Source organism: Doryrhamphus excisus, linkage group LG15 (assembly GCF_037039965.1).
Source record: "Doryrhamphus excisus strain RoL-2023G ecotype Guam linkage group LG15, RoL_Dexc_Guam_v1.1, whole genome shotgun sequence".
Lineage (NCBI taxonomy): Eukaryota > Metazoa > Chordata > Actinopteri > Syngnathiformes > Syngnathidae > Doryrhamphus > Doryrhamphus excisus.
The window spans coordinates 15,234,203-15,249,844 of NC_136371.1; the positions used below are offsets into that span (position 1 = coordinate 15,234,203).

General features: G+C 39.4%; 1 protein-coding gene across 14 annotated transcripts in view; it reads right to left on the reverse strand.

The window, feature by feature from the left end:
• Nucleotides 1-15,642, reverse strand: part of dmd (dystrophin) — a 185,484-nt gene that overhangs the window by 90,912 nt on the left and 78,930 nt on the right. For all 14 annotated transcript variants that reach the window (XM_058052507.2, XM_058052503.2, XM_058052501.2 and 11 more), the window contains 7 exons: nucleotides 15,104-15,182; nucleotides 13,420-13,532; nucleotides 9,688-9,816; nucleotides 5,591-5,783; nucleotides 3,755-3,900; nucleotides 316-416; nucleotides 90-201 (listed from right to left, as the gene is read on the reverse strand). In XM_058052507.2, the coding sequence (XP_057908490.2) occupies nucleotides 90-201; nucleotides 316-416; nucleotides 3,755-3,900; nucleotides 5,591-5,783; nucleotides 9,688-9,816; nucleotides 13,420-13,532; nucleotides 15,104-15,182 (873 nt within the window). The remainder of the gene's footprint in view (nucleotides 1-89; nucleotides 202-315; nucleotides 417-3,754; nucleotides 3,901-5,590; nucleotides 5,784-9,687; nucleotides 9,817-13,419; nucleotides 13,533-15,103; nucleotides 15,183-15,642) is intronic.

Consider the following 15,642-nt stretch of genomic DNA (forward strand, 5'->3'; position numbering starts at 1 on the left):
TGCTGTAATGATTTTTAATAAAGTTTTCTTTGATCATATTTTTTAAATCTTTAACGGAAGATGAACGGAAAATTTGTGGTGCTTCTGACCTGAAACTGCAGGAGTTTGGCCATGAGCTCCTGGATGGTCTTGGAGTTTTCCGTCAGCGTGGTGCTGAGTCGCCTCCAGCGTGCCATGATGTTGTCCATCTCAGTGCGATACCTGCACAAGTACCAACAGCAGTGCTCTTTTCATTTCCTTTGACATTCCGGAATGGAATTTCCGCATGAGAAGCACGTATCCTAATCCACAGGGTCCCGTCTGAGAAGCTCTTACTTCTGGCAAATGTCAGGCGGAGCTTTCTGGAAGACCTGCTCCACAGCCGACGTCAGGTAGTCCACCTCCCCTTGGTGACTGGTCAGCGCCACCTGGAGCGCCTGGAGGAGTCCGACACAGGAAGATAGCAGCTGGAATGATTACTCTATAATATATGGAATGATTACTCTATAATATATTCGATTTCACAGCAGAAGGGATTTTACTTTTACTACCCGGCAGCGACATCAAATAACAAAGTGATACAGAAGCATGTATACCACTCGCAAAGTCATGCTGTATATTTCATATACTGATCATGATTAATACGTTATTGATTAACCATACGCTGCATTTATTTATGAATTATACAATGTTTATGTCAGTGCTTTACTCTTGTATTTATTTATTTATTTTTTAATAATGACAATAAGAACATTTATTGTATTGCAGCCTGCGGGCTATTTTTAATGGCCTTTGGTACATTTTAAAAATATTGTAAAATAAAAAAACAGCAAAAATTACAAATTCAGCAGGGATGTTACGACAAAGTGAAAATTTGAAGATATTTTTTTTTATTTAACAAGAAAGACATGTAATTTTAATTGCAACATGATAAGGAAAATAACACAATTTTATTAGCATTAAATTTAAATATTAATGAAAAAAGTCATTCTTATTTTAAAGTTGTAAGATGAAAAAAACTCATTAAAAATTTCATAAAACATTAAACTGTGTAATAAATAAAGTCCAAATTTTCAAGAATTAAGCTGCAATTTTACAGGAATAAAAAATACAATATTGTGAGAAAAATACATTAATTGAAGTCGCAATATGAGAAACAATTTTAATTTTTGGAAAATTAAGATGGGGAAAAGTCAAAATATTGGAATAAAGTCATAATTAGGGATGTCCAATCTTGGCTTTTTTGCCGAAAACTCTCAATTTAGCGATACCGATATCATCTGATACCGATACTGAATTGTGCAACATGACATGACAGCATTTTTTAAAATATCGTTTTTATGATTGGGAAAGAAATGTGATACCGATATCAATTTTTTACGCTGATATCGGACCGATAATTATGGCACATGCCTAGTCATATTTAACAAAGAAAGGAAATTAACCACACGGTGGTCGAGTGGTTAGCACGCAGACCTCACAGCTAGGAGACCAGATTTCGATTCCACCATCAGCCATGCCTGTGTGGAGTTTGCATGTTCTCCCCGTGCATGCGTGGGTTTTCTCCGGGTACTCCGGTTTCCTCCCACATTCCAAAAACATGCTAGGTTAATTGGCGACTCCAAATTGTCCATAGGTATGAATGTGAGTGTGAATGGTTGTTTGTCTATATGTGCCCTGTGATTGGCTGGCCACCAGTCCAGGGTGTACCCCGCCTCTGAAGAGAGCTGGGATAGGCTCCAGCACCCCTGTGACCCTCGTGAGGATAAGCGGTAGAAAATGAATGAATGAATGTATTTGTATTTATGATAATATCAAAGTAGCCATGCATCCTTTCATTGTGGAGCATGTGGCCCTTAGAGGAAAAAGTTTGGACACCCTTGGCATGGAAAACAAATGGATGAGTGTTTTCTTTTCTTTTCTTTTCGGTGTGAGCGCAGGAATGAGAGGATCATTCTGAGGGACTGCTTAGCTCTGCCGGGACTCTGCTCATCCGCCTCTCATAATTACGCGGGCTGCAGGCAAACACAAAGCGAGGAGGGCAGCTCGCTGCATGTTAAGCAGGCAAGTTGCCAATTTTCACGCACATGTTTTGCCTCAAGTTAAAGGGTTTATTTTCTAGGCTGATGAAAGAATAGCTTTGCTCATCTTGTGGAAAATGTTATTTTAGAATCCAGCATTGTTTCCCCTGCCATTGTGTTAAATGATCCACATCATTCTTTTATTACACAAACTAAATAACCTTACTTTATTTATCTGATTTACACGGCAGCAGATCGTTTCTCTTTTCTACATAGTCAAGTTAAAATTGATCATCTTCTCTATGTATCGCAAAAGGAGGAGCAATCGCATTAAGTAAATGTTTTTTTTTTATTATTTTGACTTTGTGGATTCATTTGCGGCCTTTCTGTTGCTTGCTAATATGAAAGTTTATGAAATGTAATGTGGAAGTAATTTCAATATGGTTATGAAATGGTCATTTTATACCACTTATCCTCATGAGGGGTAGCAGGGGGTGCTGGAGCCTATCCCAGCTGCCTTCAGGCATGTTTTTGGAATGTGGAAGGAAACCGGAGTACCCGGAGAAAACCCATGCATGCACAGGGAGAACATGCAAACTCCACACAGAGATGCCTGATGGTGGAATCGAACTCGGGTCTCCTAGCTGTGAGGTCTGCACGCTAACCACTTGACCCTCATAATATTATAATATAATATTCTCGTAAAAACGTTTTTACTCATTAAAATGCAATTTTTTTTTCTCTTCATATTTGGACTTTATTCTTGTAATTTTAACCATAAGAAATATTTAACATTTCAATGGAACAACATTGTTTTTCCTGATAATATTCCTGATAATATCACAATGTTATTCTTTTTCGAATCGAACTCGGGTCTCCTTGCTGTGAGGACTGTGCGCTAACCACTCGACTGCCGTGCAGTCCAATATCACCCAATATTGTATTTTTATACCGATATCGGACATCTCTAATATTAATAAATCATTGCCGATTTGTGGTTGAATATTCACTTCTATTAGTTTAAAATATGCATATTTAAGCAAATTGCACATATTTTTCTGCCTAAATTAAGCATATTCAAGCATAAAACTTGCCAAATTAAGTAAAATACAAATATAAGGCACTGATGATATGTGGCATTGCTAAGTAGGTGTCACTCAAGGAACTACTCCAATGCTAACGTGTGAGTCTTATTTTTTCTTATTATGTCTACTCTATTGACTAAAAACCCAATAGAGTCAAATTTAGAAGGTTATAATCATGTTTTCTATGCTCTAACTATGGAAATATTCCATCATAAATAAGGAATTCCCTTATCATGGTCTGAGACAAGATGTGTTGATGCTCTCTTTTTACACATTTTTGCTGTATTTTTGAGTTTAATGTTATTTTCACAACAAGCCATAGCTTGGAAATGTCCTTATTTTTTACTTTTAAAGGATTCTTGTAGCTACGGCGGTTTGCTGACATGATTTCCTCTCATTTGGGTATATTTTTTAATCAGAGTCGTTTTATGTTCATCTAGTATAATAACTGCGGTAATTTTGTTGTATGTTTTGATGAAAATAATGATACAGTTGTCGTATATGCGCACATCTTTCCTCTGGTGGCTAACAATCTAAAAAATAAATTTTACAAGTCATGTAGTAAAATCCTGTTTAATACTGCCGTGTTTTTATTTTGAAGCTTACTTTGCACCGAACAAGACGTTGAGATAATGTGATGTGTTTTTGGCTCGGCTTCATCGCTCGTACCTGGACGTCCTTCAGTCGCTGCTCCATGACGGGATACTCTGTAACAGCTGTGGACGGAACAGCCAGCTTGGCCTCACACTGCTGCAACCACGCCAGCAGCGTTGATATGGTTTCCTTGTAACGAGCTGGGGGCAGGCTCTCCAGAACTAGACACACCAGAAACAGAAGATGTTCCCATCATAAAGATGTGCTGAGACTGAATAAAATGCTATTCGGCAGTTTCCGTCTGCTATCAGTAAACACTTCCTAATGCTCTCTGCTCACATCGACACTGGGAAGGAGGAAAAGTGCATTGGAGAGGTTCTTAATCACAAACACAGCAAAGTCAGCTCTGCATGGGATCACATTAGCGATGCTCCTATCGATCGGCCGCCCGTCAATATCAACGGATTTCCGTGAAAAAGATGGACATATGCAATCAAAGCTTGTCAAAGCTATTGCAGCTTGCAGCCTGTAGAGATCGTCCACCCTCCCGCCCACGTTCTGCATTTTGTTTTTCCATTGGTTTGCTGATCTGAACCATTTACGTGTGACATCACTGTATCTTCTACTTTATTCTTGTTGCCCTAACCCACTAGAACAAATTCCCTTATGGGAACTATACCTTGAAATGGTAAAGTAATGGTAATGGTAATGGTAATGGTTTAATTTCACTTGAACATGCATCAGATTACAATTGAGTGCATCCCATAATCAGTTCACAGTTCCACATGTCCAAAAGGAGTAGGAAGAAGCAAAGCTTATTAAATCCTACCCCTCCATCTGGTACTTTTACAATCACTAACTGTTACATTTGTTCACTTCCTGCTTTCCTAATATAATTGAAGTTTTTTTAACCTTATTTTATTAATTTTTTTAATTATTAGTTTTTGTGATATGTGTGTAAGATTTTCACAAAAAAAGTTTTTCTCCTTTTTTTTGTTGGGAACTGATATTTTCCTGAAACTTACCTATGTTTTACCGCTGATTACTAAAGCATGGAAAAAGGTATCAAAAATGTTTTTTTTCCTGATGACAGACCAGAGTCTAATCTTTTGATAGACACAATATTCTGTGTGCCTTGAAAAATGGTAATGGTAATGGTTTTATTTCATTTGAACATGCATCAGATTACAATTGAATGCATCCCATAATCAGTTCCCAGTTCCACATGTCCAAAAGGAGTAGGAAGAAGCAAAGCTTATTAAGTCCTACCCATCCTTCTGGTACTTTTACAATCAGTAACTGTTACATTTGTTCACTTCCTGCTTTCCTAATATAGTTTAAGTTTTTTTTTTTGTCACGTACCGAAGTACGAGGTGATATGAGCATCCAATGACATAATGGGTACCATAGTAAGTGTCAATATAGTGATATATATAGCACACCATGACTGGTTCAAGACTCTTCCTCCTTGTATTTAGCAAACATCAACTGCTTGTATTGTTTCTTGAATTGGCTCATCGTTGTGCATTGTTTGATTTCCTTACTCAATCCATTCCATACGTAGTTTGATTCCCCATACTGAAATGCTATGGCTTTTTACCTATAGTCAATCCCACATGGAAACTTACAGTGACGTCAACACGCAGGTTAATATATGGTCATAAGCCGTGTGTCTGTCCTGGACTGCCCCCCCCCCACACACACACAAAAACAGGGCTCTACTTTATGGCCGCAACTGGCCAACAAATGAAACGGAAGTCAGAGTGTAGCAAAGCACACAACTATGACGCATAAAGACATGAACAGTCTATTTTCTGGAAAAAACAACACTTTTTTAACCTAAAGTCTATGAACTTCGGAGCCTTCGTAGCGCTACAATAAGCGATATCATTCACGAACGAGAGCTCTCACTCATTTGCAGCTGCCTCTCCCTTGCCCTCAGATCCTCCAGAACCTTGCGGTAGTGCTCTTTGAATGCATTGATGTCGGCATCCAGGAAGGCGGAGGGGTCCTCCTCCCCGTCTTTCTCCTCTTTCAGCTCCTTCAAACGTTCATCCAGGAGCTCCACTTGTGGTTGCAGGGAAGCCAAGTGGGCCACCTCCTCCTGCAAGATTAAAGGACAAGGTTTAGCTACCCCAGACGTACGTATATTGTGTTTTCATTTCCCCAAGTTCCACTCAATTAGCTTGATGTTAGATCCTTTCTATTTTATGGGAATGTTTAAATAAAGGCCCTGATGCTAATAAGCAGGAAGCCAAGCAGGAAATTGGATGAGCTCAGCAAATGTCCAACCAGTGTTTTAAATGAAGCAAAGGTTAGACAAAGAAGAGTGAAATCCGAGTGAAATAAAACATAAAAGGATCGGGAGACTGGAAAAGGAGGAACAAACAACCACTAAACTGTAAGCACAGTCGCTAGATAGTATTCAAATAATGCGTACTTGAAATAAAAATGACATACTCACAGAAAAGTACTGAGGCAAATGGATGCATGGGGAAAAGGAATCCGTACATCCCAATTAGAAGACAGAACACAATAAAAGTGATGGATCTCATGTGATGGATGTATGGCATTCCCATCTCCACATGCTCATGCTTACTATTGATCATCCGCTGTCTGGATCTGAGCAATCGGATTCATTAAATGACAACTGTTTATTTTGACTTTTTGGATGACTTTCGCTTTCTGTTATGAAAGTCAGTGAAATTGAAAAAAAACATACATAAGTCGCACTGGAGTAAAAGTTCCGTTTTTTGCGGGTAATTTATTTTAGAAACTGCTTAACCAAAACAGACATTACGTCATCTTGGAAGGCAAGTTCTAATATTAATAAAAGAATAGAGAACAGGCTGAATAGGTGTAAGATATGCTAACACAATGGTTAATGGATGCTTATATCACCTCGTACTTCGGTACGTGACAAAAAAAAAACAAAAAAAAAACCTTCAACTATATTAGGAAAGCAGGGAGTGAACAAATGTAACAGTTCCTGATTGTAAAAGTACCAGAAGGAGGGGTAGGATTTAATAAGTTTAGCTTCTTCCTACTCCTTTTGGACATGTGGAACTGGGAACTAATTATGTGATGCATTCAATTGTAATCTGATGCATGTTCAAATGAAATAAAACCATTACCATTACCATTTTTCAAGGCACACAGAATATTGTGTCTCATGGCTACATGAAATGGAACCTATCAAAAGATAGATTAGAATCTCGTCTCTCATCAGGAAAAAAAACCATTTTTGATACCTTTTTCCGTGTTTTAGTAATCAGCGGTAAAACATAGGTAAGTTACAGGAAAATATCAGTTCCCAACAAAAAAGTAAGTCGCACTGGAGTATAAGTCGCATTTTTTACAGGTAATTTATTACCAAAACAGACATTACGTCCTCTTAGAAGGCAAGTTCTACCAATAAAAGAATAGAGAACAGGCTGAATAGGTGTAAGATATGCTAACACAATGGTTATTCAGCTACACAAAAAATAAACATGAACACAAAAGGTGTCCAGTGTTTATGGAACATAAACACTTTTTTCATTTATAAGTCGCTCTGGAGTATAAGTCGCAGGAACAGCCAACCTAGGATAAAAAGTGCGACTTACAGTCCGGAAAATACGGTAATTTAACAAGGAAATGAAACCAACAACAGCAAAAATGAAAAAAAAAACTCAATTTTACAAGAATGAAGTGAAAATATAATCTAATTTGTGCCATTTTAGCAGCAGAAAGTTCGATATTAAAGTCCTAATATTATGAAACACAAACAAAACAAGAAATAAAGTTGCAATTTTTGGAATATTAACTGCGGGGAAACGTATATACCGTATTTTCTGGACTATAAGTCGCTCTGGAGTACAAGTCGCACAAGGCCAAAAATGCATAATTAGGTAGAAAAAAACATACATAAGTCACACAGGAGTATAAGTCGCATTTTTTGCAGTTAAACTACTTAACCGAAAGAGACATTACGTCATCTTGGAAGGCAAGTTCTAATATTAATAAAAGAATAGAGAACAGGCTGAATAGGTGTAAGATATGCTAACACAATGGTTATTCAGCTACACAAAAAATAAACATGAACACAAAAGGTGTCCAGTGTTTATGGAACATAAACACTTTTTTCATTTATAAGTCGCTCTGGAGTATAAGTCGCAGGAACAGCCAACCTATGAAAAAAAGTGTGACTTACAGTCCGGAAAATACAGTAATTTAGCAATTTGTATGCTTTAAAATGCTTAATCCATCCATCCATCTTGTTCATCTTATCCGAAACCCAGACTTCCCTCTCTAAGGCTACTTCGTCCACCTCCTCCCGGCAGATCCCGAGGCGTTCCCAGGCCAGTTGACAGACTCGCCAACGTGTCCTGATTCTTCCCCGAGGCCACGCTCTGGTCGGACTTGCCCTGAACACGTCCCCAAGGAGGCGTTCGGGAGGCATCCTGACCAGATGCCGGAGCCGCCTCATCTGGCATTCCTCGATGCTGCCATTCTCCCAGATGACAGTTCTGCTCCTCACCTTGCATCCAAAGGTGAGTGCAGCCACCCGACAGGGAAAAATAATTTCGGCTGCTTGTACCCGTGAGCTTGTCCTTTCGGTCACTACCCAAACAAAGCTCATGACCATCGGTGAGGCTTGGAACGTAGATCGTCTGGTAATTTGGGAGCATTGCTTTTCGGGCCAAGTGAAAATGTATTGCGTACAAAATTTAAGTAATACTACCTTTGATGGCCTTCAAATGTTATTTCTATAGTACTGATCCCTTGGTAGACCACAAAGTATAACTAGTCGTGCTCATTAAGTAGAAATAAATCGAGTGAAGAGACTTTTGAAGACTAAAACAGATTAGTTCTGTTCTGATTAGTTCAAGTTCCAAAGAGTAAAAGATGACAGTTTTGTCTTAGATTTCATCTTTGCCTGTCTTATCACAAAATGATGGTACGTTCAAGGACTGCCAAAAAGAGTGCAAAATCTCATTGCTTGAGCAAAAGCATTATCAGTGAAGCATAAAGACATAGTCATGTAAAACGGCAGACTTTCTGACAGAGATTCTGACAGAAATCACACAACCATGGTGCCTTCAAGGACTGCCGAAGAGAGTGCGAAATCTCATTGCTTGAGCAAAAGCATTATCAGTGACGCATACAGACATAATCATGTAAAACTGCAGACTTTCTGGCAGAGATTCTGACACAAAGGCATGTGTTGCTCTTCTCAACGAGCAGTGGGTGCTGCTCAGAAGCACCCACAGGGTGCTCTGTCTTGTTTGTGACTTGAAACCCCCCCCCCCAAAAAAAACAAACGAGAGAGGAGAGTTGTAAACATATTTTTTGTTCCTTTCATTTTCATTCATTTTCTACTGCTTATCCTCACAAGGGGTGCTGGAGCCTATCCCAGCTGTCTTCGGGCGAGAGGCGGGATACACCCTGGACTGGTGGCCAGCCAATCACAGGGCACATATAGACAAACAACCATTCACACTCACATTCATACCTATGGACAATTTGGAGTCGCCAGTTAACCTAGCATGTTTTTGGAATGTGGGAGGAAACCGGAGTACCCGGAGAAAACCCACGCATGCACGGGGAGAACATGCAAACTCCACACAGAGATGTGGAATCAAACTTGGGTCTCTTAGCTGTGTGGCCTGCACACCAACCACTTCATTCACTGCATTCATTCAAGGTTGCGGGGGTGCTGGAGCCTATCCCAGCTGTCTTTGGGCGCGAGGCGGGGTACACCCTGGACTGGTGGCCAGCCAATCACAGGGCACATATAGACAAACAACCATTCACACTCACATTCATACCTATGGACAATTTGGAGTCGCCGATTCAACTAGCATGTTTTTGGAGTGTATGGGGAGAACATGCAAACTCCACACAGAGGGTGGGATTGAACTCGGGTCTCCTAGCTGCGAGGCCTGTGCGCTAACCACTCGACCGCCGTGCAGCGGCCTTTCATGTTTGTTCATTTTTTTTTGTTAGCCACTTCTAGCTGTACTCACTCTGCATCGCTCCAGCTGCACCTTCAGCGTCTCGGGTTCCGGCGATGGCGGAAGTTGAACCTTGAGCCAGTTTTCGCTGGCGTCCACCGACTGCACACACTGCTCGTACAAGCTGTAAAATGCCAGCACCTGAAAACACACGCATACGAGAGACGTCAGTTGAAATAAAAAGGTAAGACAAGAGTCCCTTGAGACAAGTCAAATCCATGCTCCATCTGTCTCAGCTCACAGGCTATTTCCCTGATATGTCAGCGGGAGCCAACTCAATCTCCGCCTGCGGTAACCTCAGATTGAGTCATGTCACACCTGACCTCTTCAGACGAATACAAATGGAGTCGGTGCAGCGTGAAAGACTCAGAAGATATACTCCCGCTCACAGGACAGTCGCAATCAAAACAAATTTGAAAATGATATCCAGTATAACATGGCAGGTTGTCATACATAATACACTACCGGTACATAATACTACAATTTCTCTGGAGGAAAAACTACATTTTGAAGGGTTAGGATGGTCTGTCTCTTGATTCCATTGCTTTTTTTTGCCATTTTTGTAGCGACTGATAACTTTCTCCAACACAACACGGTTCCAATAATGTTCAAGAAGGTATAGTACCACATTGTGTTCCAAACACAGTTTTTATAAGTAAGTACTCCAGAACTTGATTGAGATTAGTTGTACTAACTGCCAAGGCTTGACCAACCCCCCTTTGTGAAGAACCATTTTGTGTTCAGACCTGGCAATTCAACACTTACCTTTGCACCATTTCTGGTTATTCATTGGACTTTAACAAGTTGAATTTCAATAAATAACTCAATAAAAACTGCAGGGTTCTAACATTTTTCACTTTTAGTGTATACATATGGTAGGACAAAATCATGGCTTCAAGTTCTGTCCCAGTTAGCATGTTTTTGGTCGACATAAGAAGTCAGCGCTGTCGCCTGTCTATGATGTCATCAGTGGTAGACGCTGCAGTTGTTTTCTAACCAACAGAGACAGTGTACTGTATTCCTAACAGAACGACAGAAGACGTGCACCATATTGTATACTAACCCAAAAATGTACGCAAATGGAGGCAACATTTTGGGACAAATTCTCAACGTTAACCAAAATGTGCCCCGCTTTTACTCATGTTTTAACATGTTTTAACATGTTTTAACTGTGCATAAACTAATGAATGTTATGTTTTAACGTATCTTTTACTTTGTTTACTTGCTTTTATTCAACTCCATTTTTCTGTAAAGTGTCTTTGATTATTTTGAAAAAGGGCTATACAAAAAAAAATTATTATTATTATTATTATAAAATACATTGTTGCCCTGTAAATGTAAAACTCTAAAAACCTGTTTTGCGGTAACATCATTACCTTTTTGTGACAGATTAACGGCATTTACATGATTTCTTAAGGGAGGAATTGATTTAGCTGGAGACTGACCTTCTGTAAAGGACTAATGATGCTAACCAAACGCTAACCGTAATTGTAAAACTCTAAAAATGTGTTTTGTGTTAACATTTTTGACAGTCTGGGACAGATTATGATTTCTTATGAGAAAAACTAATTTGGTTAAAGTATGTTTTGGTTAGAATCGGACCTTCTGGAATGGATTAAGGATCTTAAGCAACGTTCTGACGTCCATCAGTGATGACGTTTACATCTCTGATTCTATCATGGGCCAAATGTTGTGTGCCTCCAAAAGACCAGGAGGTGAAAAATCAACTTGTTTGCCTGTGGATGTTTCTCAGCGAAAAGGAGAATGAGAATTAGCAATGCTAACATGCTAATGATAGCATGCTAATGGAATGGAATGGCCTTTTTTGTCAATATACAAGATGTACAACAAGATTGGAGAGCTTCTCCTTTCAGGGCAATAGTTATGTTAAAAAAGTATATAAGAAGTAAAAGTAAAAGTAAAGTAAAATAGATGTATACAAGATACATATTATATTGCACAGGAGCAGATATGTATTACACAGACACCGGAATATGTATTATTATTATTATTATTAATACATAACATGATAGTGGTAAGTGTTTATATGTGCCTGAAAATTTAAATTTTTTTTTAAAAAGTAATGTTAGCATTGAAGGCTAAATGTCACGTAAATGTGTTATATGCACACATGCTGAAAATCAGTTCTTCCATATCACATTTCCGAGAATTCCTGAAAATAATTTTTTAAATTTTTAAAATTTTTAAATTTTATATTATTTTATAATAAGTTATTTTTAACACAATGCGCTTGTGCTGCGCTTGTGCTGCGCTTGTGCTGCGCTTGTGCTGCGCTTGTGCTGCGCTTGTGCTGCGCTTGTGCTGCGCTTGTGCTGCGCTTGTGCTGCGCTTGTGCTGCGCTTGGCGGGGGTAAAAATCACTGGAGTTCCTGGAATGTCGCCTATACTTTAACTACAAAGTAAATGCTGCAAATGTAACATAAAAGTAAATGTAACGGCTTAACTAAATCAGTGATTCCCAACCACTGTGTCACAGAACATGTGTGTGCTACTATTACAGCTGGTCCTCGATTAACATAGTTGCGTGTCACATCGTTTTGTCGTTACGCATGCGCTCCCAATAATTAATCAAAAACCTAATTTTGTTCCTCAAACATGCATAACACAACGCATCAGTTAACTTTTAACATTTCATTAAGTCTCCCAAGTGGCGGTGCGCCAAAGAAATGGAAAATGGAACATCATAAAAAGAAAGAGGAGACACGCGCACCAATATTGGTCCCAAATGCTCAACAGCGGTGACCATCATTAATGCTAATGAATGCTAAAGAGGTCTGGGAGGAGCTTAAAAATGCCTGTATTTTATCTTCTTCTGAAAGTATTTTACTGTATTTGTCCTTCATGTGATGTGTGTACAGTGTGTACAGTAGGGTGCATAAAAAAACACAATTATTTAATTTTGATATGGCTGAGTACCAAAAGTGTTCCAATATATGTAGAAACAACACATACAAAATATTTTTCCAATATATGATTATTTAGGGGTGCCACCATACATCTGTTTTTGTGGAATAAAGTGGTGAACAGTTCAATGGTCGCCATGAATTGTTATTTAAATGTGTTACTATTGCCCCTTGTGTTAACAAAAAATACAAATAAAATAAAAACAAAACTTTATATGTACGTCAAATATCCATCACTGCTACATAAAATTCAGGGTAAGGCCGTGTGAACATGTCCCATTTACTGCCATTCATTTTGTCAATAGGACAAATGAATGGAGAATCTCGAAAGTTGAATTCTGAGAAATACCCAATCTGCCCAAAGAAAAAACAAATATATTTATTTTAATAACCCTATAAAAATTATGTTGTATAGAAGTTCATTGTACTCAACATTTCCAGGTCAACATTTTGGCAATTAGACTAAAAATTGCACATTTTCCGAAATTTTACAGTAAAGTTTATGTTAATCTCAATGGATTTCCTCAAAACTTTGCAGAAGACATTTTTATGTTCATTAGAAAAAAATGAAATGCCAGCCAAATTGATATTATGAAATTAAAATTTCCCATTCAAATTTGATGCACCCTAGTGTACAGTGTACTTGGGAGTTCCTTTAGGTATTTCCAGCATACATTCAAACTCCACTTACATCACAGCCGAGAGGTCCTTCTCGCTCCGGCTTCATTTTGTTCTCTTGTGAATTCATACAACAATTCTTTTTTTTTATGTAGGTGAGAGTGTAAAAGTGTAAGAGTGCAAGAGTGTGTATGTGTGGGTACCTTAGTCTGGTAGGCCAGCCATACCAGCCTGTCTGCTAAAAGAGCACAGAAGCCCACCCAGCGCTGGTTCAACTGCTCGGCGGCCTGGGCAATGTCTTCAGCCCGAGTTCCCTCTGGTGGGGGCAAGGGTGCAGATTCGATAAGGAAAGCGAGAGTCAACACACACACATACGATGGTCATCCATACACACTTCAGGCCAACATATTCGCCATTTCTACTCACATTCATACCTATGGACAATTTGGAGTCGCCAATTAACCTTTTGGAATGTGGGAGGAAACCGGAGTACCCGGAGAAAACCCATGCATGCACGGGGGAGAACATGCAAACTCCACACAGAGATGGCCGAGGGTGGAATCGAACTCGGGTCTGAAATTCAGTATTTATATTCAGTATAGTTATTCCAGACACTGTGCAATATCTGATCAACCTCCACGCGCAATATAATGCAATATATTAAGTTCTATGTGAAGTATTTCTATAAGGACTCATATTAACTCACCAGCAAGATGTCAGTGTATAGACTGGTCATATATTTCATCTCGTTTCATATTATCTGCATACTGTATTTGTATATAACTATGGGAAAAACTGTTGATTTTGTTAATACTTGGGTTGTTTATATTGTTTATTTTTATATATTGTGTATTTTGTACTGTTTAACTGATTCTGTACCCTTGCTGCTCATTCATTCATTCATTTTCTACCGCTTTTCCTCACGAGGGTCGCGGGAGTGCTGGAGTCTATCCCAGCTGTCTTCGGGTGTGCGGCGGGGTACACCCTGGATCACAGGGCACATATAGACAAACAACCATTCACACTCACATTCATACCTATGGACAATTTGGAGTCGCCAATTAACCTAGCATGTTTTTGGAATGTGAGAGGAAACCGGAATACCCGGAGAAAACCCACGCATGCACGGGGAGAACATGCAAACTCCACACAGAGATAGCCGAGGGCGGAATTGAACCCTGGTCTCCTAGCTGTGAGGTCTGCGCGCTAACCACTAGACCGCCGTGCCGCCTACTCTTGCTGCTGTGCAATGCAAATTTCCCCACTGAGGGACGAATAAAGGCATATCTTAATCTTAAATCGGGAGCAGAAATCTTTGCCCTGTTTTATTCCGATTACAATTTATGGAGAAAAATAACAAAAATCATTCGATGATCTTGAAATATTTCAAATAAAAAGTATCAGTATCATCACCGGCAATAATGGAGCCGTGTTTAAATTTGCAGTATTGCCCACCCTTAGCGCGGAAGTCACCGCACACTAATTATCCGAATGCATGGGTATGTGAACATATTGTATAACGTCAACATCATAAAAACCCATCTGCATAAAAACATACTCACGAGGTGTTGAAAGGAAGTGTTTTTGCGTGCAAATAAACAGTCTCGGCGAAAGAGCCTGACTTGTTTTGTTTGGGTGAAGGTTAGCGTGTTGGCGGGAATAAAAGACAGAAATGTGAAAGTACAAACGGGATGAATGTTGGCTTTTCGACGGCCTCAACAAGGGCAGCGAAGAGCGCGGATTAGACTCTCTAGTGGTGTTTCCATGGCAACGGGGAGGGAGGGTAGGACAGGTGGAGGCGTTGCCATGGGGACAGACAGGGTGCCAGTTGAATGGGTGTGAAAGTATGCGAATGACTGTGTGTGTGTGTGTGTGTATACACAATACCTTGCTCAACTAGTGTCTGTGCCGTGCGCGTGGCTTCTTGGAGCTTTCGGTATTTCTCTGGACGCTCCCGTTCGATTAGCTTCAGCAAAGAGTGACAGGAAACTCAGTTTAAGGATGAAGAAACTTTATACAAAAGACAAAAAAATCCCAAATATCTGCAATTATGTGATATATATTGTTTTTACATTACTGTTTCTTTTACAATAAATCTACCGTACCACACATCATACACAAAATCAGCCCTTATGTTCCGAACTGTACTCGACTGTACACAACTTCACTTGAGCAGGGCCCCCAAAATGTGATGGCGAAAGTTCAAACCCAGACAATAATTCATCCCACAGTGTTTTCAATACTTAACCCAATAGGTGCGACAAATTTATGGCTAAATTATAATCTTTGGACATCTTTACTTCGGAACCACTAGTAATCGTTTAAATACTATTCCACTCCCAGGTCCGACTCACAGTGTCATCTTGCAAAGAATTCTAAAATCATCACACAGCAACTTAACACTCAAAAGATAGCTGTGAAATGCA